Source organism: Mustela nivalis, assembly GCF_964662115.1.
Source record: "Mustela nivalis genome assembly, chromosome: 8".
Lineage (NCBI taxonomy): Eukaryota > Metazoa > Chordata > Mammalia > Carnivora > Mustelidae > Mustela > Mustela nivalis.
This window is the reverse complement of record NC_139027.1, coordinates 80191963-80211417: the sequence shown is the minus strand read 5'-3', so window position 1 is coordinate 80211417 and position 19455 is coordinate 80191963. Positions and strand designations below refer to the sequence as shown.

The window sequence follows — 19455 nt, the reverse complement described above, 5'->3', positions numbered from 1 at the left end:
AGCCCCTCAACTCTTCCCACAGGTTGGTGAAGGTGGGGCTGAAAGTCCTTGGCTTCTAATCAAGGTTTGTCCTTGCAGTGACCAGTCCCCATCTGAAGCTAGCTAGAAGAGTTGCCTCATTAGAACAAAAGATACTCCTATCACCCAGGAAATTCCAAGAGTTTTAGGAGCTTTGTGTCAGGAACCAGAAACAAAGCCACCTATTAGAACAAAAAATGCTCCTTTCACTCCATCATTCAGAGGAAATTACAAAAGTTTCAGGAGCTCTGCCTCAGGAACCCGGGAAAGGGATAAATATTTCTTACTGAGCCACAAGCTACCAGCATACAATATACCAAGAAAGAAAGAAAAAAATAATAAAAGAAAAAGTTGTTAGCATCACCACTGATTTTATCAGAAAAACTGTTAAATATTGGGATGCTGTCAAACTCCTAGTGGCGGACACAGGTTTTCCAAAAGCTTGAATTTTCACTTGAAAGCCTGAATTTTATCACTGGTAACAGATACCATCAGTTGTTTTGCTGAAGTGACAGGCTCATTTAATTCATTTTGGAGAAAATGTCTGCCAAATACCCAAGACTGTGTAACCACAGTTTGTCTGTCAGTTCTTCTTTCAAGAAAAAATGTTCTTCCATGAAAAAAAAAAAAAAAAAAGACATTGCAAACCATCACCCAAGAGCTCTGCCTCCAGACAACCACCATACTTTTGGTATGCAGTAGGAGGCCTTGTGTATACTTCCCATCCTGTTCCAAAGGGTATGACTGCTTCATGGAGGGCATTCTTCAGTGACATTTTTTGTTTGTTTTTATTGTAAGTGTTTGGTGGTGACAAATGCAATGCCTACCAATCCTATTTTATTCCATTGCCTAGATTCATGTTAACTGTCATCAATTTCACCCACCATTAGTTTTGTTCCATTAGGACAGATGTCTAAATAGTGAAGACAACCAAGGCCATAGCATTACTGGGAAAACAGTCTTGACATTATAGACCAAAGGGTCCAAGGATCACACTTTGAGAACCACTACATTACAAACTATCCTCCGGGAATAAAGACTAAATATTAATACTTTCCTGAAGTCCATTTATAGAAACAACAAACAAAAAACTAAAATAACTTGGTAAATACACTAAGAAAAATACTCAGTTAGGGGTGCCTGGGTGGCTCAGTCAGTTAAGGAGCTGCCTTCCACTCAGGTCATGATCCCAGGGTCCTGAGCTCCTTGCTCAGCAGGGAGCCTGCTTCTCCCCTGCCTGCCTCTCCCCCTGCTTGCGCCGAGTCAAATAAACAAATAAAATCTTTTTAAAAAGAGAGAGAGAGATACTCAGTTACTTTAGTCACCAATATGGAAGCCCTAAAAAGAACTGTATTTTTTAATATTCAAACAGCACCTTAGGAATGCAATAAATAAATAATAACAATAAAAGTAGTTTATCATAATATTTACCACTGGGGGAGAACTGTGCTATGCAGTTTTCAATGCATTATCTCCAATATTCTCTAGTACCATATCCTCACTTCATAGCTGAAGAAAATGGGGCAAAGAACAATAAAAGAATTTGACAGGGTCACAATCTGTATGTGGTGCAGTAAAGATATGAATCTGCAAGGCCTAATTCCCAGAGCCTGGACCCTTCAACCTTGCATTATGTTCTGTCTCATCTGAGCTCCAAATTTACTAATTGGGTTTCTCCCGTGTCTGTGTGTCCATTGAAATCCTCAAGGAAAAAGGAAACAGTCTCCTGTCAACCATAGCTCCCAGAGAAAGGGCTGAATAAATACCGGGATGAGTGAGCAAAAGACCAAGTAAACCATCTTGCCGTCTTTTTTTTTTTTTTTTAAGATTTTATTTATTTATTTGACAGAGAGAAATCACAAGTAGGCAGAGAGGCAGGCAGAGAGAGATAGAGAGGAGGAAGCAGGCTCCCTGCTGAGCAGAGAGCCCGATGCGGGACTCGATCCCAGGACCCTGAGATCATGACCTGAGCCGAAGGCAGGATCTGAGCCGAAGGCAGGATCTGAGCCGAAGGCAGCGGCTTAACCACTGAGCCACCCAGGCGCCCCCATCTTGCCGTCCTGAAGCTACAAGGGTCAGTAACCATGTTAAAAGTGAAATTTTGAAATGGGGTACCCCATCCATAGTACGTTTAACTTCTTAAGAAGGGAACCAACAGGGTAGGCAAAAAAACAACACAACACACACACACACAGACACGAAACAAAAAACAAAAACACCTGGTTCCTTGAAAGCTTGACAAATTTTATGTGTGCATTCACATATCTATACTACTTCGTTTGCTAAATGGATACAACTAGGGAGTTAACAAGCATGCAGGTTACATCAAAACAAAACTAGTTTACCTTTTCCAGGGCAATAACCCCCCCCCCCAACTTTGGGACCGCCTTCTCTACCAGGCTCTAAAACCTCAACGTCTTACTTCTGCAGGTTAAGAAGGCACAGCGCTATAGGGCAGGGGACTGCTCTGGCCTCTCTCAGCTGTGCATTAACCAATTACACCCAGACAACAGTAAACATCCCCTAGACTGTCAGCTGAGGGGGGTCTGAAAAGAACAGAAGGTCCTGCGTTTACTAAGAAGGGTGATCCGAAGATGCTGGGATGTACCCCAAACTCAAGCAGTTTTGCCTTTTTCAAGTTTGGATTTTTTTTTTCTCTTCATTTTTCCAAGTTTGGGCTTTTTTTTTTTTTTTTTTTTAAATTCTCAAACATCGTACCTGTGTTCTGAATGCAGACCCGGCGGGATCTGGTTCGGCCGCACATCTCTCTCTAATTTCCTGGGATGGAGTTTCTTTACCGCGGGGAAGACGAGGGGCACAAGGACTGGGCGCACAATCAGACCGCGGAAACGCGCGGGGGTAAACCGAGTCCTGGAGCCCCTGGGCCGCGTCTCCCCGCGCGGCCTCGGGCGGCGCGCGCGCGGTGAGGGAAGGGGGCGGAGGACGGCGGCGGGGGCGGAGGCGCGCACACTCGGCAGGGCCGCGCGCTGGCCGGCGGGCGGGGGCCGCGTGGGGCGGCGGCGGGCCCGCCCCCCCCCCCCACCCCGAGAGGACCTCGCGCGCGGGGCTTTCTCCTTCCGGCGCGCCGCCGCCACATCCCGGGCCGGGCGGGCCGCGGCGCGGAGGCCGCCGGTGGCGGCGCCCAGGCCTCCGGGCGGCGGGGCGGGCCTCCCGCGCTCCCGGGACGCCAGGACCCCGCGCGCTTCGCCCCAGGGCCCGCGAGGTCCGGGCTGAGCTTCGCGGCTAGCGGCGCGGAAGGGCTAGAGGACCCCGGCGAGCTCGGGCTCCGCAGCGGGTGAGCTCTGGGACTGGCGGGTGTGGGTTTCGTAGACCCCGGGGCCCCGGCCCCCACCCCATCCCGGGTGGATGGGAAAACGGGGCGAACCGGCGTTTCTTTGTGAGCACCATCCCTGTGTGTTTTGGTGACTTGAGCACCTCTCTAGTTGGTGGGATTAATGAGAAGAACCTCCATCACGTTAATTATGCAATAAGGCGGCGTCCTTGTTGCGCGGTGGTGTGACCGGTGAAATGATAGATACTTGGTGATCTGTAATTTACTTCTTTCATTTTTGGCTGAGACTTTGCATTTGTGATTGGGTGCAGAGAGGAAGAAAATGTTCCTCTTGGGTGCAAAGAACATGCAGAGAGAGAGAGAGAGAGAGAGGGCAGGGAAGAAGGAACGTGTACACCCTTTCCTAAGTGCACTGTTAAGTATGTCTTTGGCGGGTGACAGGGGAAAGGATGGTTGGAAATGCTTGTTTCCTGCCAGAAAGGCTGCAGAGTGCCCTCAGCCCTGATTTTCACAGTCGAGAGACTGGTCAGAAGTTGGAGGTTCAAGTATAAATTTCTGCACTTCTGGCTGGGAAGATGAACCAGGTTTTCCAAAAGCTGTCGTTTTTGTTTTCCAAGTCTCTGAAGGCAGGAAAGGGCTGGGCAGTGAATAGAAAGCAGTGCAGCCAGGTTCTGTCTGCTTAGCTAAGGGGGAGGACTGTCATAAAGGGCTTTTTTGTCTGAAACACCCAGAGAGTCTGGGGCTTTGGGCCATGAAGAGTTGGGTATTGGTCAGTTTTAACTGCCAGGATGAGAAATGTCTCAGACATTCTTAAAATTAGGCAGCTCACTTTAGGTCCCCTTGCTGATGATCTCCAGTACCTATTCACTCTGAAATTTTCAGGGTCGGGGTGAAAAAGAAAAGATACAAGGAGAGAAAATAGTCTTCTCTGTTTTCTACCACTGTAATGATGAGTCCATCTTGGCTCAAAATTGGAATTTCAAGATGGAAAGAAAAATCTTTCCATTTTTGTTCTTGACCCCAAAGAAGAGAATCTCAAAGAAATACCTGAGAGAAAAATCCTTTCCTTGCCCAATATGAAAACTGGAGGGTTTGCAAAATTGAACAAAGGAGAGAATGTATCAGGCAATCTCTTAGGCAGTTTGCAGGTATATTCAGATCTGTATTCAAATGCTTGAGGTTAGACAATAAAAAGGTGGGAGAGAGCCAGAATAGAAACGAGAGGGATGAATTCAAGACCTTCAAGACTGCAGAAATGAAGAGTCTTTTCTTCTGATACAGGTCTGGAAGAATCTGAATGTTGAGTACATAAAGCTTAATCTTTCCATCTGCATAACATGAAATTGCTTTTAGTTTTAACACTGAGCTTTTCAGAGTAAAAGGAAACACAGCTAGACTGTGCTACATGTATCTCAGGCAGTTTGGGCTATATTATGTGTTAAATGAGTTGTATGTTTATTTTGCCAGCCGACTCTATTAAATCTGTAATCTCTCTAATTCCACAACTTCGGCTTGCTTCCAGTTATTCACTCATGATGTGTCATTTGGCTAGAATTTGCCAGGGTGTTAAAGCCTAAAGAAATTCAAAATCCAGAGAACATCTTGCATTGGAAGATTTCATCATCCCATCATCCTGTATAGGAATTCTTTACCCAATGTCAAACATATTTAATTCTTTTTGCTACAAAACTTATTTCATTTTTCCTTTGAAGTTACAGGGAAAAGTCTTTTAAACACATATCTCTTTTGGCACTTTTAGAATATTTATTCATTTGCCAGGAATTCCAGGTATAACCCACCTCTGTAAGAGACCTGTTGTGCAAAATGCACTTGAATAATCAAAATGGTTAACTATTTCCCAAGTGTAAACCAAGTTGTACTAAGTAGGTCAATCTTATCACTTCTAATGGTGCTTATTTATTTTTTTTTTTTTAATTTTCCAGTACAGTGACAGGAGGAACCAGGAATCTCAGGCAAAGCAAATACTGCAAGCAAATGTGGATCCCAGGCCTCAGAAGGTATGTGAAGGAGAATGTGAGCTCACTAGTTATTTGAGATTCATGTCATTCACTGATCTCATTGCCTCTTGCTTATAAGGAGATTTTATGAAATTTAAAATTCTTAAATAGGAGTGTGTACACTTATACTTAGAAATCTTTTCTTAAATATAATAGTAGAAGCATCCTCCCAGGCTGGGGATTAGGTGTCTTTGGTTTGCTAAGAGCAGTGCCTGACATGTAGATAACCCCAGGAAGTTTATTATTGTTCATTATTGTTACTCATGAGAATCTTTTTTTTTTTTTAAGATTTTATTTATTCATTTGAGAGAGAGAGCAGAAAGAGAGACAGAGAACATGAGTGGGGGGAGGAGGAGAGGGCAGAAGGAGAGGGACAAGGAGACTCCCCACTGAGCACGGATCCTGACCCCAAGGCCCCTGAGATCATGCCGAGGCTCAACCAACTGAACCACCCAGGCACTCCCATGAGAATGTGTCTTAATCTCAGATACATCCTTCAGCTGGACAGAGTAAGGAGTGTGTTTCCATGCTGATAACTAAGGAGGATCAGTTATTCTAAGACAGTAAGTTGTAATGATTATGACCAAGTAGACAAAGTTCCTGAACTTAGATTGAAGAAACCCTATGAATTTAAAAATCACCATGAGTGTCGTGGCACTTTACATATTTTATAAATTCACTTGCAGTGTTTTATCACGTTGTAATTTAATAATTTTATTGATTAGGTGGTAACATTTTAGTTCAAAATCCAAAGATACGGAAAGTTTGATTGTAGAATGTCTCTGGTTGCTCTAGCCCTTAACTACTGAGTTTCCCTTCTTGCTAATCCCCCACCCCAGGGCTACCAACTCCTCGTGCATTACCAGGCTTTTTTTGTGAAGTTTCCTTTAGTGCCTGGCTGTATTTTGAATGAATGTTAAAAACTGAACACCAGATACGTGGTTCTTTCCCTGGGTTATGTATGTGTGGGGGTCGGGGATCCAGGAGTTTCCAGCTCAGTAAAGGACCCTTGACAGGATTCTTTATCCGGGCTACTCGGCATGAGGGTCACTGTCTCCTTGCTGCTTTTGGAACCCTGGGACACAGACCAAGCTGCTGCAAGATTTCCCTCACTCTGTTCCGTCTCTTCTCAAGATTCCCCTTAACCATGGCCCTTCTTACTTTGTGTAATCTTATATATTAACAGCTCTGTTTATTTCCCTGTCTGCCTCTATAGAAGTACCATGAGAGCAGGTTGTATATATGTTGCCATATCCCCAGGGCCTAGAACAACTCCTAGCTTAAAGTGGGCACTTGGTCAATAATGCTGAATGAATGACAGACATTTGGAGAAAAGCTATTTAAACAGTTAAATGAGCTTATTTACCACAGAACTTTGCAGAACTTTTAATAAGTGAGTATGCATAGCAAAAGTAGAACAGGGCAGGTGGAAGTCAAGCTCTTCAGCAAAAACCCAAAAAGGTTTTGATTTGTGCTTTTGGAGGACAGCTCAAACACAAGGAGAAGCCACTGCCAGAAATATTATTGGCAGCTGACCAAAGTGGATTTACAAGCATCTTTTTGAAAATGTAGAGGAGAGAGAATTTGCACCAGAAGATGGTAACAATACCAAACCAAATCCATTGTTAGTCATTACAAACATGAAAATGTGTGCTGTCTTCTTTAGTTTAGAGGACCAAAAAAAAAAAAAAAAGACTGAGATTTCTGGTAGGTTCAGCTATATTTTTGCTTCCCTAACCCTGCTTTCCCTGTAAGAAGGAAAACCACCTTAACCATCATTTCTGACTTGTGGGTTTTCTAAGAGCCCAGCCCTCTGGCTTGGTTTCAGAACCTGACATCTCCAAGTGAAAAATCTCATTTAATGACTGGAAATAGGAAAGCTCAGAAGACAGGTATGCTGACTCCTGGGGGCCCCAGGGGCTCAGTAACAGGGCAGCACACCATGACCAACAGGGGGCCTGGGGCACACTCAGGTTTGCCACCATTAGCTGCAAGAGGTAACTTGGGAGTTGTCTTGGCTCCTTGAACAAAGGAGAGTTAATTACAGAAAATGTCAAGCTTTTTAAAGGGCATTTGTCACTGGGCTGCAGGAAGAGCAGTGGCCCTTGGCAGAGCCATGTTGGAAGGACTGTTCATTTCAGGCCCTAGTCTCTGCACACAGAAATCATGAGCCTTGAGGGTGTCATCTTTGTACAGGAGGCAAACCCCATGGAGAATTGGTATATTCAGGCAAACAAGGCAGTTAGTGGGGTGGGTTTAGAGGGGCTGGGCCTAAGGGAATTTGGAATGCCTTTCATTTTGTTCAAATAAATAGGGCAAATTATTATGATTTTTCCAAGGTCAGACCAAATCCTAATTCTACACAATCTAGTTACCTATAGGTAGAGGGCTAGAAAGAAGAGTAAGTAGGAACAGTGATGGAGGTCTTTGATTCTAATTAAACCTTCTTAAGCTGTTTTACCGTAGCATCAAAGGATGCTCCTTGACAGATATGATGTTCTTTTGCTACTAGTTTTCATTCTTATAAAGGAAGGAGGTGGAAGGAGAATGGTTCCTATGTCAGAAGGCCTAGAATCTGCATTTTAAAGGGCTGGGGGCTTGGACCAGCAGTTCTCAGCCCTGGCTGCTCATTAGAATCCTGTGCAGAGCTTATAAAACAAGCCCTGGATCCATCTCCACGATATGTGTTGTCTTGGGTTCACTGTTCTTGGGGCCCAGCACACTGCTATATTTTTTTAAGCTCCCCAGGTGATTCTAACGTACACCCAGGGCTGGAACCACTGGCCTACACATACAGTTAGCCATGCTAGGTAGATACCTAGGTACAGAGTACATGAATTTATAAAGCAGAAGCATGCTATGGCTAACTGGAACCCCTAGTCCTCAGGAGTTGTGAAAACCCAACCTGTCAGATATTGTGGATCTTACAAGTTTACATGCTAATTTTTAGAGACCTTGATGGAGATGATGATGATGATGATGATGATTGTGGTGGCGGTGGTGGTCGTCATCGTCTAGGAGGTTAGGTCCAGGTGGTGATGTGGAACACTTAGCTGTGTTAGAACGCTCCTGCTGCACTAATGGAAATGATGTTGAGGCTGGGGAATGGCCAAGTGGATAGTGCTTTACATTTTTGACTGTGCTGTCGGAAAAATACCTTCAAAATTTAAATCAGAATCATGACACTACTACCGTTCTTCTCATGGAAAACTCTTCACTGGCTTTCTATTACTCACAAGGTGAAACTAAATTCCATAAATGCCCTATAGGAATCAGTGTTTTCTGACCAGAGCTGCTTTGGCTCATCTCTAATGTTGACCTGGAAACTCCAGCCACTGGGGATTTCTTTGGTTACTCAAGGGCCCCTGTCTTCTCCTGCCCAACACCCAGGTCTCCATTCCCTGCTGGTCCCCTGGTCTGGATACCTCCTTACATAACTGCTGTCCCTGACCTCTCCACCCAGGTTCTGTCCTTTCTTCCCTCTCATAGAGCCATGTGTCCACCTCATACTACTTCTGGGATAGACTCTTTGATGCATGTGGGTTCTCTCTTGTCAGACAGCAGGCTCTGTAAGGACATAAACTGCATATGTGTTTGGTTTGGAACAGGGTCGTATCCCTGGCACCTGTTTTGTGTGGTGGATGAATATACCTTTCCATGATCAATTTGACAAATAATTATTTTTTAAATTGTGTCCTTAAAAGTATATGCAGATATACATCTACTTGTGTTTGTGTGTCATATGTTATGAACTATAGCGATATTGGGCCTAAGGGGAGGGGTGCTTGAGAGGGACCAGGCTTTATCCTTACTGGTTCTGGTTGGGGCACGTAGTACATGACTCCGTGAACAAGTCCTGGTTTATCTAAATTTTTGCCTCAGCAGCTCTTTTCTCTTAAGTCTCTGTGTAATGTGTGAATTTTTTCACTATAGACCATGAAGGGGAAAAGGTAGGCACTTAAAAATAGTGCATCTTTCCACCCTAGGCTTTCTTCGCCCAGCAGGAGCCTCCTAGAAAGCTCCCAGGCCCTGGGTGAACATGCTTTCCCAGCTTCTGCAGCCGGCCCTGCCTTTCTCTTTGCAGGGAAGACCATCTTCCAAACCCCTGCTGCTGCTTCAGTCAGAGGACTTGAGTCTGACAAAGTGAAAAGCCTTTATGGAAGCGTAGGTCTGGGGTGCAAGGAGATTAGAGCCAGGTGGGGGCAGAGAGGGGCTCCAACCTTCTTTTCTTAACACTTCCTTTCCTTTAAAAAAAAACACTCAAGTAAGTACAGCAAAACTATTGATCCAAGAATCTGTTTTTGTTACAGTAGTCTCTGTACTTTATGTTTTAAATGTTAGATCATTTTTAAAAGCTAAATAAAAACTAATGAAGATGGGTGCCTGGGTGGCTCAGTTGGTTAAGCAGCTGCCTTTGGCTCAGGTCATGATCCTGGGGATCAAGCCAGAAATCGGGCTCCCTGCTCAGTGGGGTCTGCTTCTCCCTCTGCCTCTCATCCTGCTTATATTCTCCCTCTTTTTCCCTCTCTCTCAAATAAATAAAATCTTAAAAAAAAAAAAAAAACTAATGAAGACAGAGATGTGTTTACTAAATATTCAGATACATGTTGATTTTGTCACTTAACCACATTTTCTCTCAGCTAGGAAAGTATTTACCATCCTTTCTCACACTTTACCAACTGGTAAGGAAACTGCAGACAGTAGTGATTAGGTAGAAAAAATAAACAGCAGAAATAAAACACCAGGGGACATGTATATGAGATGCATCTTTTATATTTTGTTAGTTTCTACTATAAAATGGAAACATGTTTGTTGCAAGTTTTTTTAATATGTAAGTGTACAAAGCAAAAAATAACTGCTTTCATTGTCTCAAGATTTTATTCTGTGCATTATATGCATGTATGTGTTTGGATATGTATATAATCACATACATTCACAAATATAACTTTTACAGAGAGGCTCATAAGTCCAATTTTGCAAGTTGCCCTTTTCATTTATGGATATAAGTTGACATTTTGGATCTCTGTAATTGGCTTGCCCTTCAGCACATGTTTTTATTTAAAATTTAAAAAAAAATTTTTGGATTCCAGTGAGATTTTTTAACCACCCCTCCAGTCAGTATATTTCAGTTGTATATCTGTTCAAATGCATGTTAAGTGCTGTGATTTCTAAAATGTAATTTTATTTCCAAGTAATACTGAAGTCCTAGTAGCTTTTGTTTTCTAGTCTCAGATAATAGGTATTAAATATGTAACTACTTTCATGTGGATACTGGAGAAATATTTTGAGGTTGTTGAAATTGGGGGCTTCATCCTTTAAAGAGTTTGGGAACTCTCAGATAGAAGGTTGGAAAAGGTGCCTTCAGAAGTACCTTTTAGCTCTCCTGAGTTTTCCTAATAAGTTTCTAGGTGGATATAGGCATTCAGCAAGTAATGGTTGATGTTTTAATGAGTTCCGGGCACTATTTCAGTCCTTGGTGTACTCGGGGGCACTTAACATTCTAGGGGGGTGGTGAGGGCACAGATGGTGAACAAGTGAAAACAGGCTGTGGTAGGTACAGTGCAGGATGTGAAACTAGGTAGGGTGATGGAGAGAGGCTTTGGGGGTTCCAACAGAGTGGGCGGTAGAGCTGCATCTTCCTGTGCTGTGCAGGGGTGGGCCCTGCTTACTTCCCATTTACAGAAGCCTGCTGGCCAGCACAGAGCACTCCCTCCCTAGCTGCCTTTCACAGTGACCACTCTCAGGCAACAGGGCACAGAGTCATTGTCAGACTTCTATCTAGTCTGGGCAACCCTACCCAAGACACTGGTCAGGGCCTGTGACTTTATAGTCCTTTTGTCAAGAGAACATTTTTTGGCAGGGGTAGGGCTTATACACATGATCCTTTCCAAATGTGCTGCCCTTATCAGGGGCCCCAGATGTCTTGGGCTGTCCCTGCCCTGTCCGGGTGGACTGTGACAGGGATGAAAGGGAGGTGGGGGCCCTTGCAGACCTGCCTTCTCCTGACTCGGTGCAGCGGCCAGGCACAGAGCAGGAAAGGGCACTCTAGATGTCCTAGTTTAGTAGGGGTTTACTTGAATTCACTTTCAAAGTTGAATGTGTTTGAAGTAAAATTCCCTGTTGGAAAGAAGACATTTGCTTGATGGACTGTAAGTTGTAGAGGAGGTACTTGGGCAGGCTCTCTTTCATGGGGGCCTCACAACACACTGGTAGGTAGGTATACAGTGGTTTTATCCTTACAGATGTGAAAATTGGGTAGATTTTCTGGGAGAAGAGAATTAGACCCTCCTCACCCCCGACCCCAGATCTGAGTGAAAGAGTAAAGCATCCCTGGCTTGAAATTAAAATCCAAGCCTTAGGAAGGCAGACATGACCTCAGCATGGTGCAGATCTTACATCTCAGTGTACCCAGATATAGAAATCCTATCCCTGAGCCGCTTGGCTTCCTGAAGAACAGATGATATGACCCTTCATTTTCATGTAAGTCTCTGTTTATTCATGGTCTCCCTACTTTTTTGTAGAGGTGAGCTCAGTGGGCACACTCAGATCCCTTCAGAGGACTAGCTCCCACTGGAAAGATTAGATTCTTAAGCCATAAACACCTCCCAGGTGCCGGCTTGATGCCCAAGGGGGTGCCCAAGGGATGGATGTCTAGGTCTGAACAGAGCAGAGCACCATGAGCCAGCAATGCCAGCAGGCTCTCTTGCTCTGCAGAGTAAGTGGGTGTGAGGGAGGCAGCCCCAGGTGGCTCCCCTCATCTGTATTCGCTGGTTCACAGCACTTCTTGTAACGAAGCATGGGTTGCAAGCCCCAGGCCACTCAGCGCCCAGAGTGTTCCTCAGCCTCTAAGGCTTCCCTTAAACTGGTACAAGGGAACAATACCCCTGTGTTCTGGTTGCCTACCTCCTGCCTGGTACTTGCCTCCTTTCTCTTTTTTCCTATTCCAGTCCACACTGGCTCCTTTACCCCACTGCCCTTCTGTTAGAAAAGGCCTGCATTTGGGGTTTCTCAATGGAGTGCTCCCACTGTGATCCATAGGGATGGACCCCTCTGAGTATCACTGTCTTATAGGGAAAGGACTGCAGTGCCCTATGCTGCCGGGCACAGTCTGTGCCTCACTGAAAAAAAAGTGCCTCACCTTTTTTTTGGGGGGGGGCAGTCTTTATTGGAGCTGGAATGTCACTGTGAGTGACCTTTCTCAGAAGCAGCCTGTGCGGAAATGAGCAGCAGGGAAGTGGACACCTGGCACGGGCTGTCTAGGCTGCTTGGGAGACCCTGCTCACCTGCAAGCAGTACATGGACACACGCACACATGCACACACTCCCACACAAACTCACACTCTCTCGGGGGTTCTGAGGCCAGGCACCCTGCCTGCTCCGTGGGCTCCCTGCCTCTGGGACAGGACTTCTCCCCTCTGGGAGGGACCTGCTGAGCTGTGACTGAAGGAAACCTCTTGAAGACAAGGTCGAAGGAGCTAGAAGCCACAGGCATTTAGCAATTTGGGGGAAGGGGGATCCAGGAGGACAGGAGAGATTGTCAAGGGCCAAGCAAAGGGAGCCCCACCAGGCCAGGGCATGGGGCAGAAGATGCTGGAGAGCAGCATGCGGGGGACAGGGGAGGAAATTCTTCTCTGGAAGAGAAGAATTAGGACCCTGAGTCCCCTGGGATGAGTCTGGCTTTCTTTTCCCCTCTTCTTGGGGCAAACTACACTGTTACATTAATTTCTCACCACTACACTTAGAAGGCTATTTTGCAGATCAAATTGGAAAGTCAGAGAGGGTCAGTTTCTGTTCATAGTGGTAGAGATACAGCCCATTTAATCCTCACAACAACCCTAGAAGGAGGAGGGCCTTGTCTCAGAGGTGGGAAATCAAGGCTTAGGGAGGTTAAGTGACTTCCTGAGTCACAGAGCTGGTGAGTGGTGGGGCCTTCTAGGCGCTCTCTGTGCCCTGCTGCCTCAGAGGAGCAGGACTGAGGAGGAAGGGAGACTCAACTCAGGCAGGCTGGTCTCAGGCAGCTAGAGAGGGGTGGGCATGCCCTGTGTTGGGCACGACAGCCAGAAAGAATCTGGGACTCCCAGTAAAATTTGAAACTTAAGAGAGACAAGTCACTCTTTAAAGTGTAAGTATATCTCATAAATATTTGGGACATACTTCTACTAAGACATTATTGACAGTAGTCCCCCCTTATCTGCGATTTCACTCTCCATAGTTTCAGTTACCTGTGGTCAGCCATAGTCTGGAAGCAGATGATCCTCCTTCTGACGAATGGTCAGAAGGTTGGTAGTAGTAGCCTAACGCTACATCACTGTGCCCACGTCCTTCCTCTCACTGCCTCTCATCTCATAAGCAGTTTACCACCTCACATCATCACAGGAAGAAAGTAAGTACAGCACAATAAGATATTTAGAGAGAGTCCACATTCATGTTACTTTCCTTATGGTATATTGATGTAATTATTCTGTTTTATTTTTAGTTATCATTGTTAAACTCTTACTGTGCCTCATTTATAAATTAAACTTTCCCATAGGCATGTATGTATAGGAAAAAAACAGAATATACAGGGTTCAGTACTATTCTGCAGTTTCAGGCATCCATTGGGGGTCTTGGAAAGTATCTCCAAGGGATAAAGGGAAGCTCCCGTATTTATCTGACGTTCAAAGCTAACTAGTGTCTTACATTTTTATGTAGTTAATCTGGCAACCCTGTTTGCAGGCCCCAGGAAACACTCTGGGTCTCATGTGTGGCACATGAGGGTGCCAGGATGGCTCCCAAACCACCCAGTAGTGTACAGGCTGAACTCAGGTGGTAAGCTCCCCACTACAGGATATATTCAAGTCTAGGTGGATAACCACTTGGTGGAGGGAATTCAGGTTTCAGATGCCTGGTTCCAGTGAGATTTTAGGAGGTAAATGTTGTTGAGACAAGGAGGAGAGTTGTTTGCCTGGGTCCCCACTGCTCTCTGTCCCATCTAGCATTCAGAAACTTTCTGAAATCATATGTTGGCACCACCTCGTTGAGAGAACCAGTTCTCCCTGCTGCCCAGGAGTGATGGCCTCAGTTGGCTAGTGGAAACCAGCCCAGTCCAGCATGGTCTCTTTAAGTGTTTTGGTTTGGCTTGAAGAAGCACTGTGTTAAAGGTGAAATGAAACACGTTTTTTGTTTTTTTTTTTTTGGGTCTCTCTTGCCAAGAATTGACTGACTTCCCGGCTCTTTGTGTGTCTCCTGCAGCATGACCTGCTGAGGATTGGCATGCCGTGCCTCACTCCCGGGCAGTGACAGCATGAAAAACACCCACCCCCAGGGTTCTGCGCAGACTCTTGCAGGCAAGTGAATGGAGATAGAGATGCTCTGGTGTTGATTTTCACTGTTGTAGAGATTCTGGGTTTGGCTACATCTATCTTGTCAACATGTCAGGATTTTACACAAGGCCTGCTTGTAATTGTCTCAGTATGGCTTCTGCCCTCTACAAATTACCACAGCAAAGGTCTGACCCTTGGCAGACTCCTGCCTTCCTGCTTCCAGGTGCCGGCTATTGCTGGGTACTAAGAGTATGCTTTGATGTTGTTAGCTTGGGCCAGAAAAGAGTTCCGAGGCAAATCTGCAAAAGCAAAATCTTATCATGTATTCCAAAAACAAACAGAAATGGCTCCTTTCCACTAGAGTATTTTAAATTTGCTTGAATTATCAGATCGATGGGTTCATATTATTAAGAATAAAATTTAAATACTTAGTAAAAATACCCCTGTATCAATAGAAAAATTATTTCAAATTATTTGTACTGAAGCTGTTAACTAAAGTCACCTATTCTTTTTATTACTTTTTGTTTAATTGATTTATTTATAAGCACCAGGGTCATCTCACTTTTGTTTTCCAGGAAGAATTACTGAATGGCTGACATTTGACAACATGCACCACCAGTGGCTTCTGTTGGCCGCATGCTTTTGGGTGATTTTCATGTTCATGGTGGCTAGCAAATTTATCACGTTGACCTTTAAAGACCCTGATGGTAGGTATGCTTCCTCATGGAATGGATTTCACCTAACCCAGACAGTGCTGTGGTATTGTTCCTAGGTCCAGGCACAGATGACCTTTGTGCCAGAAGTGACCTCGAAGGTCATGGTATCCAAATCCTTCGTGTTATAGAGGTGCAGAAGAGGAGGTGAAAAAGGACAAGAGTGTCTTCCCTGCATCTCCCCGGGGGATGGGTGGAGCATGCTTTCTCTGTGGGCTTCTTTGGTGGCCTCCTCCCAGCAGTACCATTTGCCAGGACATCTCCTGGGCCACAGGTTTGGGACTTTGCCCTGCTCAGTATCATCATGAGATGCTGCCGTGATTGACCAGCATCCCCATGTTCTAGCTGGTGCTGCATGCTGGTAGTCACATGGTTGAAGGTCACCTTCACTTCACAAGGAGGTGATTTAAATATTGTGTCTGGTAGTCTTTGAGATAACTCCCCTTGACTTGATGATGTAGGTGGTCAGATGAAGACATCCAAAGAGCAAACCCAGGTTCAGAAGAACTTACTTTAGTTTATGCCCTTGACCTTTGCTTACCTTGGCGTTAGTGGGTTTTTTCCCTACAAAATGGACATGCTCTGACAGCCCCAAGACTGACCTGAGTACAGTGAGGCTCTCTGATCTGTGCGGTTGCAGGTGTACCTAAGGAGATGCACCTGCCACCCCAAGGCAACTCCTTTCACAGCAGAATGAGGCAAGGCAAACAGGAGATGTTGAAAAGACTCACAAGCAGCTTCAGGCTGGCCTGACCACCTCTGCCTAGTAGGGAGGATGCTTGTGGACGTGGGTGTGCACAGCATCTTCACTCCGTACAGTCTTCACACATCCTCCCGTAGGTGGTGGCCCTTAGGAAGGGGGGATCAGGAGAATATCCATCCATTCCAGCCATTCTCCCTGCTTTCTCCCAGCAGTTGCACGAACGGTGCCCTCTGAGTGGCCCTCAGGCTCTGGGCTCCACTTCAGCCCAGAGAGCTCCCTTCTGTGCCGAGGCTGCCCAGTGCCCCACCCGTCCTGCTCCCATTCATTCTCTTTCTTTCTCCCTCTCTCACGCTGTTTGTAGAGGAAAAACAGGGCTGGAAGGCAGATGTGTAGGCCAAAGATGGAGGCCCTAAAATTAATCACAAGAGGTGGTTCTCACCTCTAGGGTTTCCACTCAGTAACTCAGCCTCTTTGTTCTCAGGCCTGGCAGGCCTGACAGGTACACACTCCCACCTTCCAGGAGCTCTTGGGAGAACCTGAAATGTTTTCACAGCCTTGGAATGGGTGTGTCAACTGCAGGTATAGAGGGTGGTCAGGAGCATCACAGAGCATTGTGGGTAATCACAGATAATGATGGCTCCCACTTGGGACCTGGGCCTTTGTTAGAACAACAGGTACCAGATCTGCGGGGGTCATTGGACTCAGAGACCATGATCTTAGCTTGACCATTTAGATGTTTCTCCAGCTGCTTAAGTTCAGTCCCACTTACCTCTGATGGAGATCCCTCATTAAGAGTTAGAGCAGTGGTTCTCATCCCCAGGACACTTTAGAACTATCTGCAGGACTTTGTAAACCTTTTTCTCCTGGCTCAACCAGAGACCAAGTGAGTTAGAATCTCTAGGACTGCATCTCTAGAGAACCGCAAATGTAGAAAAAGCTGCAGCTGCTGTGACTATGAATTTGTTGTTACCCCAAGTCCACACGCTTTACTCATGATTCCCTTAAATGTCACTTCCTGGTAAGGAAGGCACTTCAGAGGCAAGTCACGAGGTCATATTGTTTATGGTTTACTTCGTTTTAAAAACTAGGAGTATAGGTATTGTATTTTATGAGACTTCCACCAAAAATAACTAAGTGAGATGTGTGGCTTTGGATTACAATGTTTTCTGGCAGAACTGCCTCTGAAGAGCACATCATTCCTCAGTGGTATCTGAGAAGTGACATGTCATTCTGCTAGGATGTGGCAAGTTTTATGCTGACCACTTTCGGGAAAGTGTAGAAGCTCTAGAGGGTTTTATGATGTGTGGAGCAAACAGTTAAAGGGGTAGAAGGTGAAACCTACAGGGAAGAATGAAAAGCTTCAGGATTTTAAAGCTGGAGGAAAGATCTGTGGTCATCTTGGGTGCTGCTCACCAACTAGTTCTTGCACCCTTGGATGTTCAGTGTGGACCTGTGGTTAGTGAATGGGAGCACAGTGATGCAGACAGCTTCTGGTGGGAACCCTTGAGCCAGTGCACACTTGCCCCACTGCCCTCTCCCACCTCCAGGAAGTAGGGCGGCTGCCAGTGAGGACAGTGTCAGCCCCATACTGTGCAGGAAACTTAAGAGTGAGAACCCTTTGTTGTCAGGCCCAAAACATTACCCAGCCTTTCTTGAGCACACAAAACTTATCTAATTGTCCCTAAGTACCTGGTGGGGATCATGAAGATGGATGTTTACTGGCTGAGTTCTGAATGAAGGAAATGAGCTTGCATGCAGTGTGTCTTGCCAGTCTGGGTGACTGAGCAGGGATGGAGCACCCATGAGAAGTGAAACACACAGTCTCCGAGGAGGTCATCCGAGAGGGCATCTCCTGCCCCTCTAGGGCTGTGGTTTCGGGGGTATAGCCACTTAGCCTTAGGGGGCCCCTTTTGTCCAGGGAGGCATTTAAGCTCCCTGGTGGATCTGGGAGTTATACAGGAAACTGAAAGATGTTTGTAAACATGTGTCTGGAAGAGATTTTTCTCAGGTGCTGGGATTTATTTCGCTCATGTTTACAATGTTTTGGTTTTGGAATCAAAAGCCCAATGTGAAGTGTCATCACAAAGAAGAGACTGACAACACAGCAGTCTCCCAAATGGTGAAGTTCCATTTCCTGTAAAGCAGATAGCAGATCTTGGTTTCAGCTTCAGGGTGCCGATTGTAACTCCGGTGTCTGGGACTGCTCCTTGCATCTCTGACCTCTAGGATCCTAGCAGGGCTCTCCTCCAGTCTGTTGCTGTGCGTGTGTTTTCTTCTCACCTACCTGTTCCTCGTGATTTTCCTGCCACTTAAACTGATAGGAAGAGATTTGTTTTGAAATGCTGTTTAAAGCCTTGCTTACCTTTTTAAATTTTTTATTTAGTGTTATGGTCTGTCTTCAGCTCAGCAGTGAAGCCACAGAATTATTTGTAGCAACGACTCACCCTTGCTTAACAAACCTCAGTGTCCTGTGGAACCAAGTTTCCGGTGTTATAACTAGACTGTATCACAGGGAAATAAAGCCCATTCAGTGATGGGAATTTGATGGCATGGTGTGGTGAGACTAGAAATTAAAAACGACATCCAGTTATGAATCTGGTATGTATGTGTAGACACTGATTTTTATTCTCAGCACAGTTCAACTTCCTCATCCAATCTTTTGTCTCCGCTCAGCCCCTCGCTTTGGCTGTAAGCTACTTAAGGGCAGAGCCCATGCCTTGAATGTCTTTGCCTGACTTCTGCCAAGCATGTGATGGGGAGGTGACTGACATTGGGGGACTGATGCAGGCTAGTCAGGGAGATTCGCAGATGTGTTCACTTCTAGAGGAACAAGGTGGTGCATCCCTTGGCACTTGTAAAGACATTTTGTAGAACACTGTAAATATAACAATGAGTGTAACAAAGTGATCTGAAACGTTGAGGACACCTGGCCATAACTACAGGCTGAGAATCCTTGATTCTAGAGCTGGAGGCTTGCTCCTAAGGGGTCAGGATGGGGAAAGAGACTGCTCTTCAATCATAGCAGGGGTAACAGAATCAGCTGAAAAGAAATGGTTGTCAGCAGAGCAATAGAAACAAACAAAACCAAATGTAAACCGTGTTACCACTTTTACTTGAAGCTACTTGAATGAGGACCCAGGAGAGGGGGGGAAGCAAAGGTCAAGAAGTTCAAAATCATAAAAACTGGTGGTGACTGGCTGGTGTGTGTCATGTTGGAAGATGAGATGTTCGATGGCTGCCAAAGCCTGTTCTCTGTGCTTCCGAGTACTGGAAACAGGTTGGTTCAGAAATTCATTGGTAAGTCAGCTGTTTAGAATTCAAGATACATTGTCCCATCTAAAATGTTATTAAGGAAGGTTAGGATTCTGCAAAACCCATTCAGGCCTGGGGCAGAGCTAAGCATTGCAGT

General features: G+C 45.4%; 2 protein-coding genes across 4 annotated transcripts in view; one reads left to right on the top strand and one right to left on the bottom strand.

The window, feature by feature from the left end:
• Positions 1-8339, bottom strand: part of NMS (neuromedin S) — a gene marked incomplete at its 5' end in the record, with an annotated part of 53723 nt that extends 45384 nt beyond the window's left edge. Inside the window, 2 exons of the mRNA XM_082743006.1 lie at positions 2737-3261; positions 8283-8339. Coding sequence (XP_082599132.1) covers positions 2737-3261; positions 8283-8339 — 582 coding nt within the window. The remainder of the gene's footprint in view (positions 1-2736; positions 3262-8282) is intronic.
• CHST10 (carbohydrate sulfotransferase 10) overlaps positions 3114-19455 on the top strand; it is a 31949-nt gene continuing 15607 nt past the window's right edge. The window contains exons 1-4 of one of the 3 annotated variants that reach the window (XM_082747069.1): positions 3114-3313; positions 5254-5328; positions 14560-14654; positions 15206-15337. In XM_082747069.1, the coding sequence (XP_082603195.1) occupies positions 14612-14654; positions 15206-15337 (175 nt within the window). In that variant the 5' untranslated portion in view covers positions 3114-3313; positions 5254-5328; positions 14560-14611. Of the gene's footprint in view, positions 3314-5253; positions 5329-14520; positions 14659-15205; positions 15338-19455 lie in introns of all 3 variants that reach the window. The other 2 variants (XM_082747070.1, XM_082747071.1) reach the window with 2 other exon arrangements.